This window comes from Octopus bimaculoides, chromosome 5 (genome assembly GCF_046866305.1).
Source record: "Octopus bimaculoides isolate indiv1 chromosome 5, ASM4686630v1, whole genome shotgun sequence".
Lineage (NCBI taxonomy): Eukaryota > Metazoa > Mollusca > Cephalopoda > Octopoda > Octopodidae > Octopus > Octopus bimaculoides.
This window is the reverse complement of record NC_142932.1, coordinates 122,344,298-122,369,277: the sequence shown is the minus strand read 5'-3', so window position 1 is coordinate 122,369,277 and position 24,980 is coordinate 122,344,298. Positions and strand designations below refer to the sequence as shown.

At 35.0% G+C, this 24,980-nt stretch overlaps 1 protein-coding gene across 4 annotated transcripts in view; it reads left to right on the top strand.

The window, feature by feature from the left end:
- LOC106868704 (uncharacterized) overlaps positions 1–24,980 on the top strand; it is a 91,539-nt gene that overhangs the window by 49,153 nt on the left and 17,406 nt on the right. For all 4 annotated transcript variants that reach the window (XM_089353033.1, XM_089353034.1, XM_089353036.1 and 1 more), the window contains 4 exons: positions 206–289; positions 3,582–3,648; positions 5,096–7,615; positions 15,834–15,986. In XM_089353033.1, coding sequence (XP_089209159.1) covers positions 206–289; positions 3,582–3,648; positions 5,096–7,615; positions 15,834–15,986 — 2,824 coding nt within the window. The remainder of the gene's footprint in view (positions 1–205; positions 290–3,581; positions 3,649–5,095; positions 7,616–15,833; positions 15,987–24,980) is intronic.

The following is a 24,980-nucleotide window of genomic DNA, read 5'->3' as shown; positions in this document are numbered from 1 at the left end:
CAGAATATATTTTCTAAGGTTATTGTGAATTTGTTGCTATATAAAATTACATTACAATTTTCATGTATGGAAATATGTATATATTTGCAATACGCGTGTGTGTATATATATATATATATATATATATATATATATATATATATAATGTTATAAAGATTATCCCTGATAATTGTCAGTGTCTCTCTCTCTCTCTCTTTATGTTTAGGTGACAGAAGTGAGTGCTTCACGAGTGTTTGAGTCAGAGGCTTATATGTTGTTCTATCTTCGTTGCAAAGAGAAAAAAGCTGCAGTAAGTATTTAAAAAACAAAATTACTAATTTAGTTTTTATTAATAAATTTTGGCTGCACGTTGTCTGCCAATTTCTTATGTTGGTGCAGGAATTTAATCCTAGTCTATGGCAGTTGATTGCCATTAATAATTATTTTGATCTAACCTCTTTTTAGCATCTGCCATACAACAGTTCTTTTGTATTTTTTAAAATTTTTCTGAAGAGGAGGAGTTTTTGATGAGAAACAGAGAATAAGGAATCAGTAACTGCCCAGGGCTGGAATATCTCTGGGTCTTGAAGAGAAATCCAAATCTCTTTTGTGAATATGATTATTTTTTTGATTGTTAGGGATAAAAACGTTTCAATATTTTCTATATTTCACATGATGTAGTTGTAAATATTAAAACCTTTTTCATCTCAAAATATCTTTTATCTTGTTTCAGTCATTGGACTGTGGACATGCTGGGGTACACCACCCTGAACGGTTTTAGTCAAACAAAATGCCCCCAGTACTTATTTTTTAAAACTTGGTGCTTATTCTATCATTCACTTTTACCAAAATGCTAAGTTACAGGAATGCAACAAATCAACATTGCTTGTCTAGAGATGGTAGGGACAAATGCAAAAACACATACACACACACACACACAGACCCACATATACAACAAGCTTCTTTCTGTTTACCGTGTACTTAAATCCACTTAGAAAGCTTTGGTCAGTTCAGGGTTACAGTAGAAGACACTTGAACCATGTGATAAGAAGCTGTAACTGCACCCATAGAACTGAACCTGTGACCATGTGATAAGAAGCAAACTTCTTACTACACAACTGTGCCAATCTTTGTAGTATTACATGTCTTGCTTATTAGTATATCATGAAAGTGAATTAATTATTCATGAGTATTGTTGTTGTGGTGACGCTCTTTCTAGCATTAACGTTTATATTCAAGCATTATCAAATATTAACCAGTGGTAGATGCCATCAAGTTGCCGGACAGTTTACAAGAGCTGTTGCTATTATTAGCAAAGGGCAGATGTTGGATTTAAAAGAGAAGAAATGGAAGGTTGTATAAATAAGTTATAAATGTGTAGTGGTAATTTGCAGCTATATTTTAGCTAACTGGTTGTGTTAAAATCAGCATCATCATCGTTTAATGTCCGTTGGCATGGGTTGGATGGTTTGACTGAAAACAAGTAAGCTGGAGAGCTGCACCAGGTTCCAGTCTGATTTGGCAAGATTTCTACAGCTGGATGCCCTTCCTAACGCCAACCACTTCAAGAGTGTAGTGGGTGCTTTTTACATGCCAGTTACAAAACACTGGCATTGTCCATGACTGCAATCTCACTTGGCTTGACAGGTCTTCTCAAGCATGGTATAATCGCCAAAAGCCTCAGTCACTGCCTCCCTGAGGCCCGAAGCTGGAAGGGTGCTTTTAATGTGTCACCGGCACGAGTGCCATTTACGTGACACTAGCATCGGCCACAACTGTGATTTCACTTGGCTTGATGGGTCTTTTCAAGTACAGCACATCGCCAAAGGTCTTGGTCATTTGTCATTTCCTCCATGAGGCCCAACGTTCGAAGATCATGCTTTACCACCTTGTCTCATGTCTCCACCACTTCTACAGGTTCCCTCCACCATTAGAGACTGGCACTTCTTCACACAGCTGTCCTCATCCATACATATCTTCACACAGCTGTCCTAATTGCCTCAGTTTATCAACCGCTAAAGAATAAAAGTCAAATTGGCATTGGTAGGTTTTAAACTCAGCATGTTAAGTAGCCTAACTAAATAGTCCATTGTTTCTGTCACTCCAATTAGACATTTAATTATGTCGGTGCTGCTTACAATAATTTTAACATTATAATAAATATTAATAAAAATGTATGCTTTAATCCTTGTTGATGACTGGTTGAAAAAAGCATTTATATGAATTGTATTTGTTTGAGAAATTTTGATAGAAAAATTTTTTTAAAATTATTCTCCCTCACGTACCTACCTTCTCACAATATGTACCCGTTTAATCCCTTTTCCACACCATATCCTCCTAATATCTCCTCCTTTTATCAGTGTCCACTCATTACACCCTGTCCCCTAGTTACCACTTTTCGAAATCTTGCAAAGCCATCCACCAACTCACCCTCTCCAATCTTTTATCTGCTTCACTATACACATCTCCCCGTGACTTGGCATATAGCCCTTGCCCCTTCACTGTTACATCTTCACTGTCTTTTTGAATATATGTAGATTGTGTGTGTGTGTATCAAGCCTAATTATGTTTATATGTATCATTACCTCTCTCTCTTTCACTCTGTTTGTGTGTGTGTGCGTGTGTATGTCTCCTTGTCTTCACATCACATCATCATCATCATCATCATCATCATCATCGTTTAACGTCCGCTTTCCATGCTAGCATGGGTTGGACGATTTGACTGAGGACTGGTGAAACCGGATGGCAACACCAGGCACCAGTCTAATTTGGCAGAGTTTCTACAGCTGGATGCCCTTCCTAACGCCAACCACTCAGAGAGTGTAGTGGGTGCTTTTACGTGTCAACCGCACGAAAACAGCCACGCTCGAAATGGTGTCTTTTATGTGCCACTAGTTAAAAACAAGCACTGCTGTACTACTGTTGAAGAAAGGGAGGCCCTCATTTCTGGCCACCCTTGAAAACATGTCTGGCCATCGGGAAATATTATCTTGCTTGGAATGAGTGAGGAATGGTGACAGGAAGGGCATCTAGCTATAGAAAATTTGCCTCTATGAATTCCATCTGACCCATGCAACCACATATGTACCTGATAAATTTTATAAAATTAATGAAATATTGCTGCTTATCAGCTAGACTTTACACATTTTCCTCTGATAGCAAGAGGTTTAAAAAGTTTAGACATTTGCACATGCATTAGTGAAATGGATAATGATATCATTTCTTACATTAACCACTGAACTGTGGCATGTACTGTCAGCTTTGAAGAGTGGTGCAGGCAGAGTTTTTTTTTTATCTTGCCACAAATGTCACAGTTGTAGCAAACTTGAAATTCAACCTAACTATTGACACTCAATCCTTTAAGCATTTAAACTGGCCAGATCCAGCCTCTCACACCTTCCCAACGGTTGCATTCTAAAAAGAGAAACAATGTGAACAGATAAGCATTACATATGATAGTAATCTTGAATGCTCCTTAAAAATATCAGTTATATGAAAATTGTTGGTAAATAAACAAATGAAACTATTTTTTAATATTTCCTTTTAAGAAAATCTTATTTTTGCTTTAAGCAAATAAATTCAAGTTCTTTGTTCTTTTTCAGGGAAATTTTATTGGTCCCCAGATGCCAGCATTACAAACTAATTTTAGAGTTGTAAATGGGTCCCACAGTAAGTTTTCTTTTTAAATTTAATTTTCACTTTTCTTTTTAATATTATAAAGGGAGATTACAAAATGTTTGTCTGTAGTCATCAATGAAGGATTATTTTGTTAATGAGATATATATTATTATTCTAAAAATAGTGTTTTAAATTTCAACTAAAATAGTTAAGAGATTTTTCATTTGCTGTGCAGCTATTGTTTTGACTAGTATCACACTTCATTATCAATTCTAGTTATATAGCATGATGAGGGCTGGTCAACCTTATCTTGATGAGAATTTAAATTTCTAGATGTTAGTCTCTATTTGCATTTCAACTGAACTTTGGATAGTAATTACAATTTTTGCTTGCCTACTGCCTGAAAGTTTTCCCATATAGTTCTTATAATTTCAAGGATACAGTTTTTTTTTTCTTTGTATTTAAAAGATGTCCCTAATCTTGAACTTTATTTAAAAAAAAAAAGGATGCTAATCTGTAGAATGAAAGTATTGGATCTTAAATGTTGGTATTAAATTGGAATGCTTTTTACCGTTTGTAATTTCTTATTCTATAACAAGGTAGGTCTTTGTTAGTTTCTCCACTTCCCTGCTGAAAATCTTCCAAGTCAAATAAAGTTGATAATCATTTTACTGCTGATCCCCTGTGCATTACATTCAGTTGTCAATTTGGATATTTAATTTTCATTTTTCGTTTTCACTGATTACTAATTACTGCAAATATTAGACCATTACTGGTTCCAGCCAGTTGGCTGTGGCCATACCTATATTAAATTGTCTTAACTACTGATGTTTACCTTGTCTTAAGTCATTTTATCTTCTTGCATTTCCTTGATTTGTTGTTTAGTTATTTAATATATTTGTAACTTGTGTGTCTGTGTATATTTGTATTTTATAAGTAAGCACTAAAAAACTGGATGATTCATATCCAAGTTTTCAATCGTTAATATCTGTCTGTTAAGCATTACATAAGTGATCTTTGTTTTTTGTTTTTAATTTTTTTGGCGAATGTATAGAAATGATACATTATAATTTATAAGTGCAAATTCACAATTTCTGTTTTTTCAAACTCAATCTTATTTTAACAACTCACTCTTGAGTTTACTTTAGATGGCTATGCTCCATTAATAACAAGCTAAGCTTTCAGTATTTCTTGACTTTAAAAAGAAAAGGTACCTTCAGTATTACATTAAATAAGTGATATAGTCTTGTTGCATTAGATGGGGTAGTTTTAGACCAGTTTTACCAGGTTCTCTTTTATTCAATGATTACCAAGGCATGGAACACTTTTCTAGTACTTTACAGCTAATTTTAGTGTCCTAATTAAGCCGTAACATTGCCAATTCTCTTATAGAGGAGCAGTGCATCAACTATACCGGTTTGCTTAATGTTTTAGTTAAATTTTCCTCATGTCATGATTTTCATGGCTGTTTTATTAAGCATACTTGGTTTACTTCCAGGGTCTCCAGTGCTGAATGATGTTGGCACGGCACTTCAACGCAAGAACAATACACTTCAGACCTTGTATTCCCCAAAGTCTTTGGTAGACACTGGCAATAGCAATGCTTCAAAGGCTACTCCACTGCCAGACAAACGTGATAAAATCTCTTTTGGTATTAGTAGTTTTGCAAAAGCAGACGGCACCAAGTCAGCTTCTGACCGCAACAGTAAGACTGGGGACGCCAAACCTAGGATTGTAATGCAGATAAAAAATGGCATTGTAACCACAATTGAAAAACCTGCTAATGGAAGCATTAAAGTGGTGAGCAAGCATGAAGAGGAGGTCTCCAAGCTGGTTCCTTATACTGGTGACTCTGAATCTGATCAGGAGAACAAAAGCAATTCTATCTGTTCACCTCCTCATGTACATCAAAAAAACAAAGCTAGTAGTGAAGCCTTTAAACATAGTGAAAATAAGTTAGATTTATCTTCTAATGATGATAAAGTGGTTTTTGACCAGAGTCTAAATGCCACCACCTCTGTTCCAGGAAACACTCACCTTTTAGAAACAACTAATCGTGAAAGAACTAACTCTCGAGATATTCGTTCTCCTGATAGATTTTCTTTATCTTCTTTAAGACACAAGGATTTGACCTTGAAGCTGCACAGTCGACATTCACAGTCAAAATCTTCTCCTGTGGAAAAAAGTACCTCTAGTACTATTTGTTCAACAGCTACCTCTGTTGTTGCCATTGCTGGAGTTTCACAACCCTTAGATACAGCTGCTATGGTGAAACTGAAACCTGCAAACTTGTTTCTTCCATCTCAAGAATCTTCACCTAGCTTATCTTCATCGGCATCAGCATCAGCATCAACTGCCATCACTAGTTCAAATTGTGCAACAGATTGGCATGTGTTTGATAAAAGCAGTGTCTCGCCTAGTACAAAACCTGAGTGGCAACCAGCAGGCTGGAGTGTCATAAGTAAAGAGAGTTTGACCAGTTGTACTAGTAGTAGTAGTAGTAGTAGTAGTAATAATAATAATAATAATAATAATAATAATAATAATAGTAATAATAATAATAATAATAGTAGTAGTAGTAGTAGTAGTAGTAGTAGTAGTAGTAGTAACTTACTAGATGAATCTTGTCTGGAAGGAACAAGAGAAGCTATTTCTAAGTCAATTTCTGACAGTGGCATTCAGACAACATCTGGAAACAGTAGCTCAATGGAGTGTTCTACTTCAACTACAGTTTCTTCTAATATTGTTGACTTGTTGCCAAAGGAAAATTGTAACCAACAGACATCGACATTTTCTGTTAAAGAGGAACCGAAGAAAACACCTCTGTCTACAAGTGAAATAGAGACTGGAAAGCCATCAGAACTTGTAAGATCAAAGTCAACCATGTTTAATACTTCTAATGTCACGAATGTTGTAACTTCTTGTCCAACTCCTATAGTGATGACTACGCCACATAACACACTTGTTAACACCAGTCATGCTGAAATTTCTGCTGTTAGTGGCCGACATTCACACAAAAAACACAAAAAGCACAAACGAAAGCGTCACAAGGAAGAGAACAGACAGAACCATGGGGAAATTGAGGAGGAGGAGGATGTTGATGGAAGATCACCAAGAAAGAAAAGACATAAAAAGCACAAGCATAAAAGAGAGCTACCATTTGGTGATGATCGTATCGAAGATCCTTCTGCAGCTCAGCTTTTCTGTGAAAAAGATTTAAAAATAGATTCTTCCGAGTATGAGTGGGTTGAAAGGACTAAAGAGAATTTTAGCTCTGTTGACATTTCTAGGAATAGTTTAATTTCTTCTTCCAGTCGGGAAACAGTTTCTGAATCTTCAAAGGAACTGCTCTCCAAAGGTCATACTGGTTCTCAGGCCAACCAGAAAGTTAGTAAAGAAGCCGTTGATTCGGTGTTATCACTGTTACAAGGTCCAGCTGAGCCTCCTATCTTACCACTTCCATCACACCAGAGACACATAGTAAAGAGTCAAACTACAAAGGCACTGAGGCCAGTTGTTGAAAAGGGAAACAATGGCTGTGTAACAGAGGGTTTAACATGGTCCACAGGAGAGGGGTCCACGAAGACTTCTGTTAGCACCGTCAAGGATAATCCTGCCAAAAATAAAATTTTGAACTCTAACGAAAAATCCTTGAGCTATCCAGTTGGATGTTCAAGTGAGAAATCCGCTGGTAGTACTGCAAGCACTGTAAATAGGTTATCATCGCTTCCAAGCTCTGCTCAAATATCCAGCATGAGAACTGATGGCCATTCTAAGAGACACTTAATAGACTGCTTTTCTAAATCTCTAGATAGTTCCAATCAACCTTACTATCACAAAAATCAGTCCTCTTCATATATGGAGAATAGAATTTCCAAGTCATCAGGAAGATCTGTATTGTCTCTTGCTGAGCGAGAGAACAAAAGCTCTGGGGTTAATGAGAAAGGGGCAATGTTGTCAGCCGAGCCCAACAGACACTCCAGAGCCAATATGGAGAGCAGGCATGCCAGACAATCTGGTAAGTTGGTTTTCTTAGCTGCGGCTGAGGTGGGTCATTTATCTTTTACTGATGGGCACCGTTCATTTTTTAATATTCCATCGCACACTTTGTATATATATATATTTTTTTTTGCCTAATATTTTGTTTCCTCCTCACTTTTTCTAAAGTAGATCTATAGTTAAGCATGATATTCCGCATAATATTCCTCCTTTCTTCCTGCAAAATGGCTAACCCCTATAACTATGAGTGTACGTCTCTCTACTTCTCTTTACCTCTTACCCATCTCATCTCTAATCTACCCAACCATGCACACACGTGTGTTTTGTGTGTGTGTGTGTACACACACATACATATGTCTAAATATGTATGTCTACATATATATATATATACATACATATATCCAAACGTGTATGTATTCACACACACATATATAAACGTGTATGTATACACACACAAATACATACATATATCTAAATGCGTATGTATACATTTATACATATATACATGTATGTACATACATATACATGCATATATCTGCACACACGAATATTTATACACACGTGCAAACACACACTCACATTTGTATTCTATGAATCAGTCTGGCAGGAATAATATATCTTTAATGTACTTTGTTGTAATTTTTATTGCACATCCATGCTTTGCAAGTTAGTCTGAGTCTTAATTAGCATTTCGTATGAAAGCTAACAGATAAAGTTTAAAGGATTCAAAGTGTTAAGCTTTGCACTGGTATCTAGAATACTTAGAATAACTGGTATCGAATACTATAAAGATTTCTTCCTATGTGTTGGGTGGGTTTTGTGTGTAGATAGAAAACCTTGTCTTGATCTTGTCTTTCCTGATTTTCAGTACAGATGTTTTGTTGTAGTAGAGGTCAGATGTGGTTAGAAGCTGCTGAAATATGTACCTTGTCTTACGTTTGTTTATAGAGAATGCCAGCAGACTGTGGCTGTGTTGGCATACTGCTTTTGAAGAATTTTTGTTGAATGAATCAACCCCAGTACTTGCTTTGTTTTTCAAGTCTGCTACTTATTCCATCACTACCTTTTGCTGAATTGCTAAGTTACCGGGACACAAACACACCAACACTGGTTGTCATTTGGTGGTGGGGGACAAACACACATGCTCACGACAAGGCTTCTTTCAGTCTCTGCCTACCAAATTCAGTCACAAAGTCTTGGTTGGCCTGTGGCTATAGTAGAAGACACTTGCCCAAGGTGCCGTGCAGTGGCACTGACACTGGCAGCTTGTGGTTAGCAAGCAAACTTCTTACGACACAGCCATGCCTACCCCTATTCAAAAATTTGGAGTAAATGTTTAAAACTATCATTGTGCTGAAGAAGTGGAAAGTGAAATGGAAATAATGCAGTAAGTTTTGTAATGTTATAAATGACTTGTTTTAGTTCACTTAATGCAAATTCAAACACCTCTGCAGGTGTCAATAATCGGACTCTTGTAAATCCTGTCTGGAGGAGGATGTTTTATAAAGTATGATGAAGAGTGGTTAAGAGAATAGTTCAAGATATCTGAAGTGAAATAGGAATGTATGCATGCTTCATGTGCATATTTTTGGTCTGCTGAAAAGGAAGGTGAAATATGCTGTAGAAGGGGCGTAATTCTTGAAGGAAAAAAAAAGAATATAATTTTGTCAACTCATTTTTTTTTATCATTTACTTGTTTTAGTCGTAAGATTGTGGCCATGCTGGTGTATTGCCTCGAAGAATTTTTGGTCAAAAGAATCGACCCCAATATTTTTGTTTTTGAAAGCCTGGTACTTATTCTATTGATCTTTAGCTGGACTGCTAAGTTACGGGGATGTAAACACACCAAACCAATTGTCATAACAAAGATACACAGGTTTCTTCCAGTTTCCATCTACCAGATCCACTCACAAAGACACTTGCCCAACGTGCCATGCAGTGGGACTGAACATGGAACCATGTGGTTGGGAAGGAAGCTTCTTACCACACAGCCATGGAAACTTATTTAGTTTCTTATGTATTTTGATATTGCAAACAAATGTGTTGGCTAGATTTTGGTGAATATCTTGTAAGGTATGGAAATAAGTTTTCATTGAAGTTTCAGTGAAAGAGATAAGTGTTTCTGTAAGGAGTCTATGGTATTGTGACAAAAAGACTTCATTTTGGAAGTTGAATTAAGAAATTTCTGGTGTTTACTTAAGTGTTAACACTTTCGTTATGACAACATTCATATCAAGAATTACAAGTTTGTTGTGTAAAGAATTCCATGCTTAGAACTTAAAAATTAACCAGAAGCATTTATTAAAAAGTTATCTTGGACTCTTTTTATTTGGTTTTTACGTTTTTTGTTTGTTTTATAGATAGGCTTTGTGCTGTCAGTATTTTAGTTTTTAATGATGTAACATATATATGTGACAATGTAAAAAGCACCATCCTAATGTGGCCAATGCCAATACTCCCTGACTGGCTGGCCCCTGTACCGGTGGCATGTAAAACGCACTATCTGAACATGATAAATGCCAGGCCCGCCTGACTGGCTCCTGTGCCGGTGGCACATAAAAAGCACCCATTACACTCTCAGAGTGGTTGGCATTAGAAAGGGCATCCAGCCATAGAAACCTTGCCAGATCAGATTAGAGCCTGGTGCAGCTGCTGGCTCTCAAGATCTCAGTCAAATCGTCAACCCATGCTAGCATGGAAAACAGATGTTAAACGATGATATATATATATATATATATATATATATATATATATATATATATATCAGCATCTGTTGCTCTTGAGCATATTGGGCTGCAAGCTTACACTCAGGTTTCTGCTGACTGCAGTTTTCTTTACATCCACCCATGCAATATTAGCATTTCACATTTTGCTTATCAATGGTGTGTGTCATATAGTTTTTGGTCTTCCCTGAAACAGCTTTCAGATGGACACAATGGAGAGAGAATTTTTTCTCTCTCCATTGTGTCCATCTGAAAGCTGTTTTAGAATGGTATTGTTCTGATAACTATATGTCCAGCTAGTTTCAACCTTCATTCCGTGATGATTTCACATAGTGGTCTTTTGTTGATTCCCTTTAGAATGTCTTCATTGGTTATGTGCTCTTGTCAGTATGTTCACAGAATCCATCTCGAGCATCTTTGATGGAAGACATCTAGCTTTCTGTCTATTTTCCCCAGTGCTCGTCCATGTCTCACTGGCAGGGAGGTGTGTAAGCTGATGGTCTTGGAAGAGAAGGTAATGCATACTCTCTGGAATGTGACTGCAGCTTAGTGTGTGCTGCGTCTCTCCCCATCAGTAATTTTATTCATTTTATTGTGGCTGCTTCCGATTATTCTCTCATTGAGACTTGAAATTTCTTTTATAAAATCATTCTCTTCAGGTTCACCATACTCTTTGACTGCCAACTACCAATTTTATTGATCTGATGAATTTATTGCGGGTGGCACATAAAAGACACCATTTCGAGCGTGGCCGTTTTCGTGCGGGTGACACGTAAAAGCACCCACTACACTCTCAGAGTGGTTGGCGTTAGGAAGGGCATCCAGCTGTAGAAACTCTGCCAAATCAGATTGGAGCCTGGTGTTGCCATCCGGTTTCACCAGTCCTCAGTCAAATCGTCCAACCCATGCTAGCATGGAAAGCGGACGTTAAACGATGATGATGATGAAAAGGTGGAATTGATTCTGGATTTAAATATTTGAATTCTGAGCATTTATTTAGAAAGCAACTTGGCAGTTATCTCCTTGTACACCAAGATTTAATGACAAAATTCAAGTCACAATTTTTATCTCTTTTCTTAATAGCTTTTTGTTCATGTGCTACTACTATTTGAAGTGGTATGTTTTTTGAAGCAGCAGATAATTCTGTTGCTTTAGATAAGCTATCTCTATTATCATCCTTTGCAGAACAGAGAAAATAAGATTTTTCTCTCCAGTGGACGAAAAATTTATGAATTTGGTCAAGTCATGCAGGTTTGTAATGAGGGGAAAGGAAGGTGTTGAGCTGGCAAAATCGTTAGCCTGCTGGGCCAAGTGCTTAGCAGCATTTTGTTTATCTTTGCATTTCTGAGTTCACATTTTGCCGAGATCGACATTATCTTCCACAGTCAATAAAATAAGTACCAGTTGTGCAATGGGGTCGATGTAACTGACCTAGCCCCTCCCTAAATTGCTGGCCTTGTGTCAAAATTTGAAACCAATGTGATGAGGGGAATGAAATAGTTTTACATTGAATGGCTACTACATAAATGAAAAAAATAGTAATGAGTAATAGATTCACAAAATACTGTTAGATTAAAAAAAGAAAGAAAACTATACATCTACATTATTTGCATTAAGGACGGATATGTGTCCTCATCTTGTTTCTACCAGGGCACCTGATGAAGGCTGGAGAGTAAATCAGCTGAAATGTGGTAACAACAAACAAGATTAAGACACATATCCGTCCAATGTAAATAATGTACAGAATTCCTCACCTCTAAAATATAGAACAGTATACATCTACATTTACATCAGGCTGTAGTTTGTGTGTGTGTTATGGACATGGAAAAATAGGTGCTGTGAAATAGTTGTTCTGTTTATGGGTTAAGTCTTGTGTGGTTTGTCAATAACCATTTGTGCTGTTTTGGTTTATATTCTGTTTTGTTCTTCTCTTTCTACTTTAGTTGAGATTTATTCTTAAATTACCACTTACGATAATCTGTTATAGGTGATAACAATGGAGATAGATCAATAAATATAACGAAAAAATAGCCGTAACAAATATGTTGAAATCTTCGGAATATTTGAGTCTTGATGTTTTGAGTTGAAAATTCCTTTTCTAAAGCTTTTACCCTTTTGTTACCAGATTTCTGTTGAATACACTATCTTTATATTAAATAACTTTTAAAATAATGAAGAATTTAAGTAAAATAACTACCAGAGAAAGCAAGAGAGATATAAATTATAAACTGTCTGCAAAATGTGCACATACTTTCTTTGATGTTTTTCAAAGCTTTTGTAAAAAAAAGTTTTTAACTTAAAATATCAAGATGAACATGTTAACTGCCACGGCCCGTTACTAGACTTTACTGGTGATGCCATGTATTTCTGGTCACACTGCATTCTGTTTAAATACAAAGAAATGTAATTTTTCTTTTGCATTTTCATAATTAAACTTTAATATTTTAGCACTTGCATTCACAGGGAAGCAAAGTTTTGTTGCATTAATACCAGCACTTATTCTTAACTCATTTGAGCATGCTGAATTCAAATCTGAAGTTAGTTTTTTTCTGGAAGCTCTAGATTTTATGCAATTCAACTCTTTCTCCTTTTTCTTGAAATTTGGACACTTCTCACATGGTGATATGGCCCACTGAAAAATTTATGGCCATACAGTCTTAAAATTAGACTCAAAATAACTGCCTGATGCATACATACATATATCATCATCATCATCATCATCATCATCGTTTAACGTCCGCTTTCCATGCTGGCATGGGTTGGACGATTTGACTGAGGACTGGTGAAACCGGATGGCAACACCAGGCTCCAATCTAATTTGGCAGAGTTTCTACAGCTGGATGCCCTTCCTAACGCCAACCACTCAGAGAGTGTAGTGGGTGCTTTTACGTGTCACCCGCACGAAAACGGCCACGCTCGAAATGGTGTCTTTTATGTGCCACCCACACAAGCCAGTCCAGGGACACTGGCAACGATCTCGCTCGATATGAAGGTGCATGGCTTAATGGTTAGGGTGTTGCACTCATAATTGCGAGATTGTGGTTTTGATTCCCAGACTGGGCATTGCATTGTGGTCTTGAGCAAAATGCTTCATTTCACTTTGTTCTGTGATCATTTCGTCATCTGACATGTGGCACATGGTTCACCTGTACAGGTAATATTAATTTGATAGAGAGAATGAGCTTATGTGAACACAAACATTTGATCACTATAAACAAGTCATCTGTGTGGTCTAACGACAGCAGTGTCCACTATATATATAATACATGTGTGTGTGTGTGTGTGTGTATTGATTAACAAGTAGCTCTAGTCAAGAAATTTTTTGTTGCATTGATGTAAACACTTAGTATTTCCTAAATGCTCTAATTTTTTTGCAGTCAAGGTATTTCAAAATCTCAAAATGTTGTTTTCAGCACATTGATATCCTAGTCTATTAGGAAAAAATATGTGATTAAACTCTCTTTAAATTAGCTGGGTAATAACAAAGAAAATGCAAGATAGTATTAGTTTATTCTAGAACACAATTTGAAACACTTTCCCCAATCTGCAAAGGTTATAGTTTATATAAAACCAATTGATAAATAAGACATTAGTTACTATGAGGAGGCAAAGCTCAATTGCAGTCTCTTCATGCAGCAATTTGCGCTTGAAGCTCTTGCATTTGTGGACCACCTGAGGGCAATCTCGCTTAATGCTCTGCCATCATATGTTTGTCTCATCTTCCTTGGTAACACTCTTCCATGGTCTTGAGGTCCTGATGGAACCCCTCACCTTGTTCGTCACTTACTTCTCCTAGGTTCTGAGGGAATCTATCAAGATGACTGTACATGAAATGGAGATTTTGTACTCATGTTACATCCAAGATTATGAAAAGCATATTAGCTACAAGAGTTTCATAGTTGTCAGCCTTTTTATTACCGAGAAAGTTTTCCATCACTGCCACAAATGAAAGCCATCCAGTCCTTTCCTTGTCATTCGTCTTTCTGGCAAATTCTTGATCATGTAGAAGTGTACGAATCTGCAGTCCATCAGACACACCTGCCTTGGTCTTCTTGAAGGAGAAAAGCAGGGAGAACAGAAACCGTTGGGAGCATTCACTATCAGTATTTAATGCTCTGACAAGTCCAACTTGATGTGGAGTGGAGGTAATTAATTTGACTGCATATTGGCTTGAATGCAAAACTTAAATTTGCATGAAAACTAGAGCATGTAGAACATGACTGTTTTCAGATTTGAATTTAGCAGGTTAAAAACAGTAAGAATTAGTAAAAAAAATTTTTTCAAGACTTGAGATTTTGAAAAAAATTGTTGACCTGTGTTATTTAAATATCCTCAAAACCTTGTCAAAAATACAGAATAAAATATTGTTTTCAAATTATGAAAATATACCACCCGTGATGCATATGGCAGTTGGGTGAAGTTTGTGAGGAACCACTGGTGGTTAATGTGTTAATTAAATATTTCTGAAGTAACATTTCTATACTGTTCTTATTTTTAATAATCTATTTGCATTACCATAGCCTTCTATAAAAATCTGATTTTGTATATTCTGCAGTGTCCCTAGCAAAAAACAACAACACTCCTTTTGTATTTTTGCTCAGTTTTAATGCAATTGTTTCTTCAAGTATGATGAACATTTTCCTTTCTAATAATCCACCAAGTTCAGTTTTAGCTAGTTTGATAAAGATAATTGACAACAATATTAAGGTTTATTAATTCTAATTCAACCATAATCTTCTCTTTCTCTGGCACCTAATAACATATGATTTCCTTTCTCTTGATTTTAGATAACTAAAATAATAAGAAAATGTCTGCTTTAGATGTTTTGTCTTTCTATTAGTCCACCTGTATTCTCTGCAATACTAGTATGCTTTTTTTCCCTGCTGCACCACCTCACTTTTTAATATTGCATCCAAAACATTGAAAGCAAGTGACTTATTGTAAGCTTTTGTGCCAATTTCTGCACACTTTCATGTTTGTTGCTTGTTAATGTATATTCATTGCTTGTTAGCGTATTCATGGCTAACTCAATTTATATCCCACACTGAAAGCTTTGCTGTAGTGATATTTTATTTTCTATTTGAACCTAAATAAACTTTTTTACTTTATATTGGATTGAGATAAAAAAAAAAAAATATTATGTAAATGTAAAAGCTGTTTAAAAGATCATTGGAATATATATATATTTATATATTTATTTTAATTTGAAAATGTTAAAGTACTGGCGTTTTATTTTCTATTTGTGAAATCTGTAATTAATTTAATAAATTTAATAAAATAAGAAAGATTTAAAAAATGAAATATCAGATGCATTTCTTAAGTGTTTGCTACAAGATTTAAAAAATGGATGCTGTCTCACTTTAATTAACCTTAAATTTAAATTATTATTATTATTATTATTATTATTATTATTATTTCTTTGATTAAATTTCTGGTAGGTTTGCTTTTTCTATTAAATCTTTTGTTACCTTCTTTATATTTTGAAGTAAACACTGCTTTCTTCAATTATTTCAGTGCCAAGTCAACGTTGGGATAGCCATGTTCATGATGGTTACAAGCGTCCAACAAAAACACCTGATAATCATAAGTTATATTGGGACGGCTCTAAAAGTTCAAGAGTGGGTGATGAGCTTGAGAAATGTTCCAGTCGTGCTTATGGAGGACAAGGTTAGATTATTTTTTATTTGTCTTCAGCATTCAGTTTACTGTATATGTGTAATGCTTATTTATATTCTCATTATTTTGAATTAATCAGGTTGTCCTTGAGAGAGGCATACCCAATGACTGGTGTAGCAACATTACAATCAACTACTACAAAGGTAAAGGTGATGCTTTAGAAATAATTACAGAGGTATCATTACTGAACCAGGTCATGAAAATTACAGTGAAGGTCATAGCTCACCTAATTAGAAAGAAAGTTTGTCTAGATGGGATGCAGTTTAGTTTTGTGCTACGGAGAAGCACTACTGATGATTATCTTCTTGGTAAGGCAACGACTGGAGAAGAATGTAGCCAAAAATAAACCTCTCTACTTGGCTTTTGATGACACAGAGAAAGCCTTTGACAGGTTCTCTCACTCCCTTATCTGGTGGTAAGTGTGGAAGTTAGGGATAGATGAGTGGTTGGTGAGAGATGTGCAAGCCATATAGAGGGATGCTGTCAGTGAAGTGAAAATCGGCAATAGGTATAGCGAATTTAGTGTACAAGTAGGAGTTCACCAAGGATTGGTTCTCATCTCCCTCTTGTGAGTCGTAGTTCTTTAGTCCAGGAGCTCCTCTAAGTTGATGACCTTGTTCTTATAGCTAAATCACTACCATAATTTCAGGTGTGCAAACAAGGCCTGGAATCAAAGGGCCTTAAAGTTAAATGAACAAAAACCTAAGTCCTAGTAAGTTGGAAAGCATACACATTAGATTCTTAGAAGTAGTAGACAGCTTCTGTTACCTTCACAACTGAGTTAGCAATGAAGGAAGATGATTTGAAAGTGTGGTTGAGAATAAGGACAGGCTGGGCAAAGTTCAGAGAGCTACTACTTTTGTTGGTAACAAAAGCCTCTCCCTCAGAGTGCAAGACATTGTATGATACCTGTGTACAACTATGCTACATGGCAGTGAAACATGGGCTGTGACTACAGAGGGCATGCGCAGGCTTGAAAGAAATGAAACCAGCATGCTCCACTGGATGAGTAGTCAGTGTGCAGGTTCCACTGTGTGTAAATGATTTTAGAGAAAGGTTGAGTATAAGTGGAATCAGATGTAAGAGTGAAAACTACTTGTATGGTCATGTGATGTGTATGGATGAGGACAGCTGTACCAAGAAGTATCACTCTCTAATTATGGATGGAACGTGCAAGGGATAGATCCAGGAAGATGTGGGATGAAGTGGTGAGAAAGGGTCTTCAGATCTCAAGCCTCACAGGAAATGACAAGGGACTGAGACTTCTGGCGATTTTCTGTGAAGCTAAGTAAATTTTCCTTTATGATCATGCCCCACTCTCTCACACACACACGTAATCTATCAGAACTCCTTCACCTACTGCAGGCCCCTCTGCACTCTCTCCATGCCCTCACATATCTACCATACTTCCCTCCCATCCACTCCAATTTCTTTCATCATCACTTGCTACCGTCATGTCTTCTCCATCTCTAAACACCTCCCCTCATGCTACTTGGTGACAACACTGGTGCAGGTGTCACACAAAAAGTACGTGTGCTGGTGCCACATTAAATGCACCCAGTACACTCTGTAAAGTGGTTGGCATTAGGAAGGACATCCAGCTGTAGAAGCCATGCCAGAGCATACAGTGAGTTCTGGTGTTGCTCACCAACTTACCAGCTCCTGTCAAACTGTCCAACTTACACGAGCATGGAAAATGGACGTTTAATTATGATGATGATGATGATGATGATGATGATATATTGGTTAGTTACAGGTGGAATGATAAAAGCTGACCTATCACTAAACAACAATACTAAGCACAACATTCAAAGTGATAATGAAAATTAGTGGTATTCATCCTTTCTAATGGTGAGTGAGAGTATTTAGGAAGCAAAACATGGCTAGCATTGAGAGTCACTTGATATATATCTCTACTTAATCTTACAAGAATATGCGATCTGTTTGTCTGTCTGTCTCTAGGGTGGATAGGTGTATATTAAACTAATGACTATTTTACCTTTTAGCTGAGTATTCTCCCTTGTGATGGCATTACAGCAAGGTTGGAATTTCTAGACTGACTGCATGTTGAGATAAGTGGTTTGCTTGTTAATAACTCCTCTGATCACAGTTCTGCTCTGAGATATATATATATATATATATATATATATATATATATATATATATATATATATATATATATAAAATATATAGTTTTAGGGAAAATAACCAATTTTCAAGAACTCATCGATGAAAATCCACTATCACATATAGAAAAATTAATAATTAAAAGCACAATAAATGAGTATAATATAAAGTAAAGTAAATATCATAAGATAAATATAATAAAAAGATTACACATGTTTCATAACCAATTTTCAAATAGAAAAGAAATTATATATATATATATATACATATATATATATATATATATATATATATATATAATTCCTTAGAGTATTGGTCCTTGGTACACCACAGGGATTATGTAAATGCACCATGATTGATTGAAGAAAAGAATTACGATTTAAGACTTGTGATCATCCAGTCATTGGACATCTTAAAAAAAAAAGGTATTATTCATAATTAATTAATCAAAGGTGTGATTAATCAAATAAGGCAGGCAATAGTTTTCCATATTTTTTTCATTTCTTTTGCTTTTCTCTTTTACTTTAACCCTTCAGCATTCATGTTACTCAGTCAAATTTACTACTTATTAATTCACATCGTTTTGAAGTAAACATTTGAAGTTATGTCGTAGCTTTGAGATTACGACGATGTGATTGTTTATCTTTAAAATGACATTGTAAGGTAAGTGTGAGAGCTCAGATATGGCTGGTTTGAACATAAATCAAATAGAATGTTTGGGTATGATATGGCTAGTTTAAAATCTAAAGAGTCAAAGCAGATTATTATTATTAGTATTATTATTATTGTTGTTATTATTATTATTATTACTATTATTATTATTTTTATTTTAATATTCCATATGGAGTGTGGAATTCATTTTTTTAAAAATTTGATCTCCAGCATGTCATGCAATAAGAAGATTTGAAAAACCATGACCTTAGAGCTACATGCCTAAAACACATTTTATTATTATTATTATTATTATTATTATTATTATTATTATTATTATTATTATTATTATAATTTTAATGTTCCATATGGAGTGTGGAATTCATTTTTTTAAAAATTTGATCTCCAGAGTGTCATGAAATAAGAAAGTTTGAAAACCATGACCTGGGAACTACACACCTAAAACACATTTTTTTGCTCTTATCCTGGCAAATAACTTTATGAATCATCTCAATGTAACATCGATTTCAAATTCTGACATAAAGCCAGCAATTTCAGTCGAGCGGTAGCAACCAGCCGAGGCAGTTGGGTTGTAGCAGTCGTCCGAAGTGGTTGAGGGACAGCAGTTTGCCCGTGGAGATGAAGCAGTTGTACAGAGATGAAGAGAGAAGAATTATAAGTCTGACGGATAAAGCTATGGCCAGCAGAAATGTATAGAGAGGGACAGAGAGAGACGGAATCGTAGTGGCAGACTACCTTGGTCAGTGGAAGTAGCAGACCTGAAGGAAATGAACTTCGTTGTTGACACAGTGTTGCTATTGGACCTGCTAGTTCCCCTTTGACTGTTGAAACTATGAGCCTTCCTTTAACAGGATTAAATGGGTTGCTATTGACACAGCCACCAACCTTCCTGCCACAGAATCAAACAAGTATTTCTTTTATAGATACCTGTTGTCATTGAGCTATCCAACCTTTGTTTAGCTATTGAATCAGCCAGCCTTTTGTTCTTGGCCAAGTTGAAAACTGGGGTCGATGTAATTGAGTTACACACACACACACACACACACACACACCCTGATGCCCACCCATCCACTGAAATTGCTGGCTTTATGTCAGAATTTGAAACCGATGTTACATTGAGATGATTCATAAAGTTATTTGCCAGGATAAGAGCAAAAAAATGTGTTTTAGGTGTGTAGTTCCCAGGTCATGGTTTTCAAACTTTCTTATTTCATGACACTCTGGAGATCAAATTAAAAAAAAAATGAATTCCACACTCCATATGGAACATTAAAATTATAATAATAATAATAATAATAATAAAATGTGTTTTAGGCATGTAGCTCTAAGGTCATGGTTTTTCAAATCTTATTGCATGACATGCTGGAGATCAAATTTTTAAAAAAATGAATTCCACACTCCATATGGAATATTAAAATAAAAATAATAATAATAGTAATAATAATAATAATAATAACAATAATAATAATACTAATAATAATAATCTGCTTTGACTCTTTAGATTTTAAACTAGCCATATCATACCCAAACATTCTATTTGATTTATGTTCAAACCAGCCATATCTGAGCTCTCACACTTACCTTACAATGTCATTTTAAAGATAAACAATCACATCGTCGTAATCTCAAAGCTACGACATAACTTCAAATGTTTACTTCAAAACGATGTGAATTAATAAGTAGTAAATTTGACTGAGTAACATGAATGCTGAAGGGTTAAAGTAAAAGAGAAAAGCAAAAGAAAAGAAAAAAATATGGAAAACTATTGCCTGCCTTATTTGATTAATCACACCTTTGATTAATTAATTATGAATAATACCTTTTTTTTTTAAGATGTCCAATGACTGGATGATCACAAGTCTTAAATCGTAATTCTTTTCTTCAATCAATCATGGTGCATTTACATAATCCCTGTGGTGTACCAAGGACCAATACTCTAAGGAATTATATATATATATATATATATAAAATATATATAGTTTTAGGGAAAATAACCAATTTTCAAGAACTCATCGATGAAAATCCACTATCACATATAGAAAAATTAATAATTAAAAGCACAATAAATGAGTATAATATAAAGCAAAGTAAATATCATAAGATAAATATAATAAAAAGATTACACGTGTTTCATAACCAATTTTCAAATAGAAAAGAAATTTAAATCGATTAAAATCAATTGAAATTATCGAAAATAAGTTCTATTCAAAAATAAGTAGTAAATTTGACTGAGTAACATGAATGCTGAAGGGTTAAAGTAAAAGAGAAAAGCAAAAGAAAAGAAAAAAATATGGAAAACTATTGCCTGCCTTATTGTCCCTAATAATATTATATATATATATATGTATATATATATATATATAATTTCTTTTCTATTTGAAAATTGGTTATGAAACACGTGTAATCTTTTTATTATATTTATCTTATGATATTTACTTTGCTTTATATTATACTCATTTATTGTGCTTTTAATTATTAATTTTTCTATATGTGATAGTGGATTTTCATCGATGAGTTCTTGAAAATTGGTTATTTTCCCTAAAACTATATATTTTATATATACTTTATCTATAAGGCTCAATTTAATTTTAATTTTTTATAAATTGATTTTAATTGAGTTTTTTACCTGTAATTTTGGATTTTGTCCCTAATATTATATATATATATATATATATATATATATATATATATATATATATATATATATATACACAAAATCAAAATCACAATCAAATGGAAATTGTAGTTGTAACCGATGCCAGTGCTTCCTGACTGCCCCCCCCCCCCATGCTGGTGGCATGTAACAAGCACCATCTGAACGTGGTTGATGCCAGTCACCCTCGTCCCTCACCCTGCTCCCGTGTTAATGGCACGTAAAAAGCACCCACTACACTCTGAGTGGTTGGCGTTAGGAAGGGCATCCAGCTGTAGAAACATTGCCAGATCAGATTGGAGCCTGTTGTGGCCTCCTGGCTTGTCAGTCCCCAGTCAAACCATCCAACCCATGCCAGCATGGAAAACGGACGTTAAACGATGATGATGATGATATATATGAAACTTCTTAAATTGCAAGATCACCTTGAACAATGTAGGCATAGACTACCTTGTTCACTGTATTATTCTTAAGATGTAAATGTGTAATTTGAAGGAAATTTGCTATTTCTCTCTTGTTAGCTAGAGTTTTGAAAAGTGAAGAGAATACCATAGTTTCAGATTGAGGTTTTCATTGGGCGGTAACATACTAGATGTTTCCTCCTCTTTAACCCGATTGGACCATGTTTCTTATATATCAATAAACATGTAGAAAAAAATGGAATACTAAAAATAGGCACCTAATCATGGTGCAGCTTTGCAGTCGAGTGTGTTTATGTCTCATCATTAAGTGCCCCCCCCGTGGCTGATGTTTACTTTTGTTTATTATAAAAAACAAACAATCACGATTTTGTAATGAACCCAGCTATTTGTCTTGTAAATAAGCAAGGCCTAGACTCTTTGCAGTTTAGGAAATTATTGGGATCTTTTTTAAAACGGGGGCCACATTTTTCATTAACGAAACACTTTGAAACTTGGAACACTGGTAGAATGTGTCATATAAAACATCATTTTCTATTAGTCTTCTTAAAAAAAAGAGAAATCCCTAAGTTATTCCATGTTAAAGTTGTCGTATTTCTGTAATTTCAACCAATCACTGACGTCCATTCAGCCGATATACATTAAGTGCCGACTACATAAACAAACGATTCTGAAACAATTAACCCTAACCGTAGGGTTAGGGTTAGGGTTAAAGCAAATTTAAAATGAAAAAAGCAAATAAAACGAAGGTATAGAGATTAAATACGCTTTACATCGCTTAATCAGCCAAAGGAGTGAATGTAAACAACTGAATACTTGTCAGTGATTGGTTGAAATTATCGAAATAAGACTATTTTTTACATGAAATAAATTCGAATACAAAAATATTTTTCTGTTCTATAACATAAAATAGATAAGTATACGAAGTTTGAAAGTCTTTCGGTACCAAAAACACTACGTAAAACATTAATGCAAAATGTGGCCCCTGTTTTAAAAAAGATCCAATTATTGATATTTATTCTTTGGACAGAGTTTATATTGATGCAGGCAATGAGAGTGGTTCAGACAATCAAACTGGTGAAAGTGATGGGGGAAGGTAATGATTCAGGTAAATAAAATATGGTAACTGAGAGAGAGAGAGAGAGAGAAGCCTATTACTGTTATTCCCCTCAATTTTTAAAAAATAATTCTGTCCTATAATTTTCCTGCAATTCATACTCTTGAGCTGTGTATGCAACTATTTATTTTTTTACTCAGGAGCCCAGATAGAAAGTAAAGTTAGACACAGGGGCCCAGGGAAACGAATATACTTCATGATTGAAAAGTGGGATAAATTGTTATCCAGTGACGAAGAAAAAGCTAACGTCTCAGATTAAAACCTTTGGGGAGTTGATGATATTGTATGGTACCAAATAAAGTGAGAGTAGTGAGAAAATGAAGGAGAAAATAAGAAAAATAAGCGAAGTAAAGGAGAGAAAATAATGTAGAAAGAAGGGGTGGGGGAGAATGACTTAGGGGAGATAATTAGCAAAAAAATTTGACTTATTGGAGAAAGTGAGATCGGGCAAAGAACAGAAGGAAGACAACTTGGTGATGGCGAAAATGTCTGCAAGTTTGGAAAGCAAGCAAGGGAATTAAGGTTAAGAGAAATGAGGTAGGCAAAATGTTTCTAGAATAAGGATGTTTTTCTCAGCATTTATGAATGTAGAGCAACCAATAGTGTAAGATAACTCTGCAAAACGGGAGTTTTTTTATTCTCTTGTTAGATTTACTAATTGAATCGGTACAAACTAAGAATTACCATCAGAATTTTCGGATTACCTCTCAACCTCTTGTAAGATTCAGTACTGCATGAGATTGTATTTGTCAGGCAGTGCTGAAATGCATGATACACAAGAAGTATACCTTGTTTACATTCATTTTGAGAAAAAAAAAACCCAAAAAAAAAAATCACTCTGATATAAAGTGAGAAAATTCTAATCCCATCTTGTTTCAGAATCTTTACAGGGCTGGGCTTTTGAATTAAAAAAATTTCAACAGTGTGCTTGTATTATCACTTATTATACTATTGTTATTTCATAAAATAAGTATTAAAAATAAAACTGTGAAGTAGGGTAGTAATTTTTGTTAAATTTTAACTCAGTCAATTGGTATGTTTTGATTGAATTTCATAACTTACATCCTTTCCTACTGCAAAATGATATACACTACGCTTTTTCCCAATCGCCACCAAAATCAAAATGAAAATTAGAAATGCTTCTAATACAATGGTTCTTGCAGACAGATATCAGACTCGACCAAAAATATCAGAGGAAATATTTCTCCTCTTTCTCTCTGTTAATGGGAAAATGAAGTAGAATACACACCCATGTATTCTTTCCTTCTCATTGTGTTGGACAAGATCTATATATTGAAAACCATCTCCATTTTCTATCTTCACTTCCCCCTCCTAACAAGAGTAACTGGTATTGTACTAAAATGCAAAGTTCTCTTTAATGAAGAAAAAAAGATGTAAAATTGCTTTATTATTTTACAAAGGAATTTCATATACAGTAAATATTAAAAATATTTTCGATAAGACAGCAAATTATCTCATATCATACATGATACCAAAGGCCTCCTCCAACTGTTATGCCATGGACCAGTTCCAGGCTATAAATCATTTGATACAGGGCTATACAAGCAAAAATAAAAAGATATTTCATTTTATTTGCGTGCAGTCTGCAGAGCGTTTTTGTATTATATATGTAAGAATTGAACTGTACATTATGCTTTTATTGTTTCATGTGCCTGATTCCCTGCTCTTGCAGGAAACTAGTCCATGGTACAAAAATGGTTAATGACCAAACAAAATAGTTTTTCGAGCATAATTTAGGCTCCTAAAAAGTCAGTTACTTCCCTTGTTCTTAATCATATTCACGTCATTTGTACGTATGTAGCTTAATTGTTTTGAAGGAAAGAACAGTGGACACACACACACACACATCTTGAGATGAATAGTTTCGTGATTGAATTAAAATGTTTTCTATTTGTATTATCATAATTTTTTCTCTCCCTATGTGTCTTGCCAGTACAGCTTTTAGGTAAGGAATTATCTTAGAAATGAAATAACTT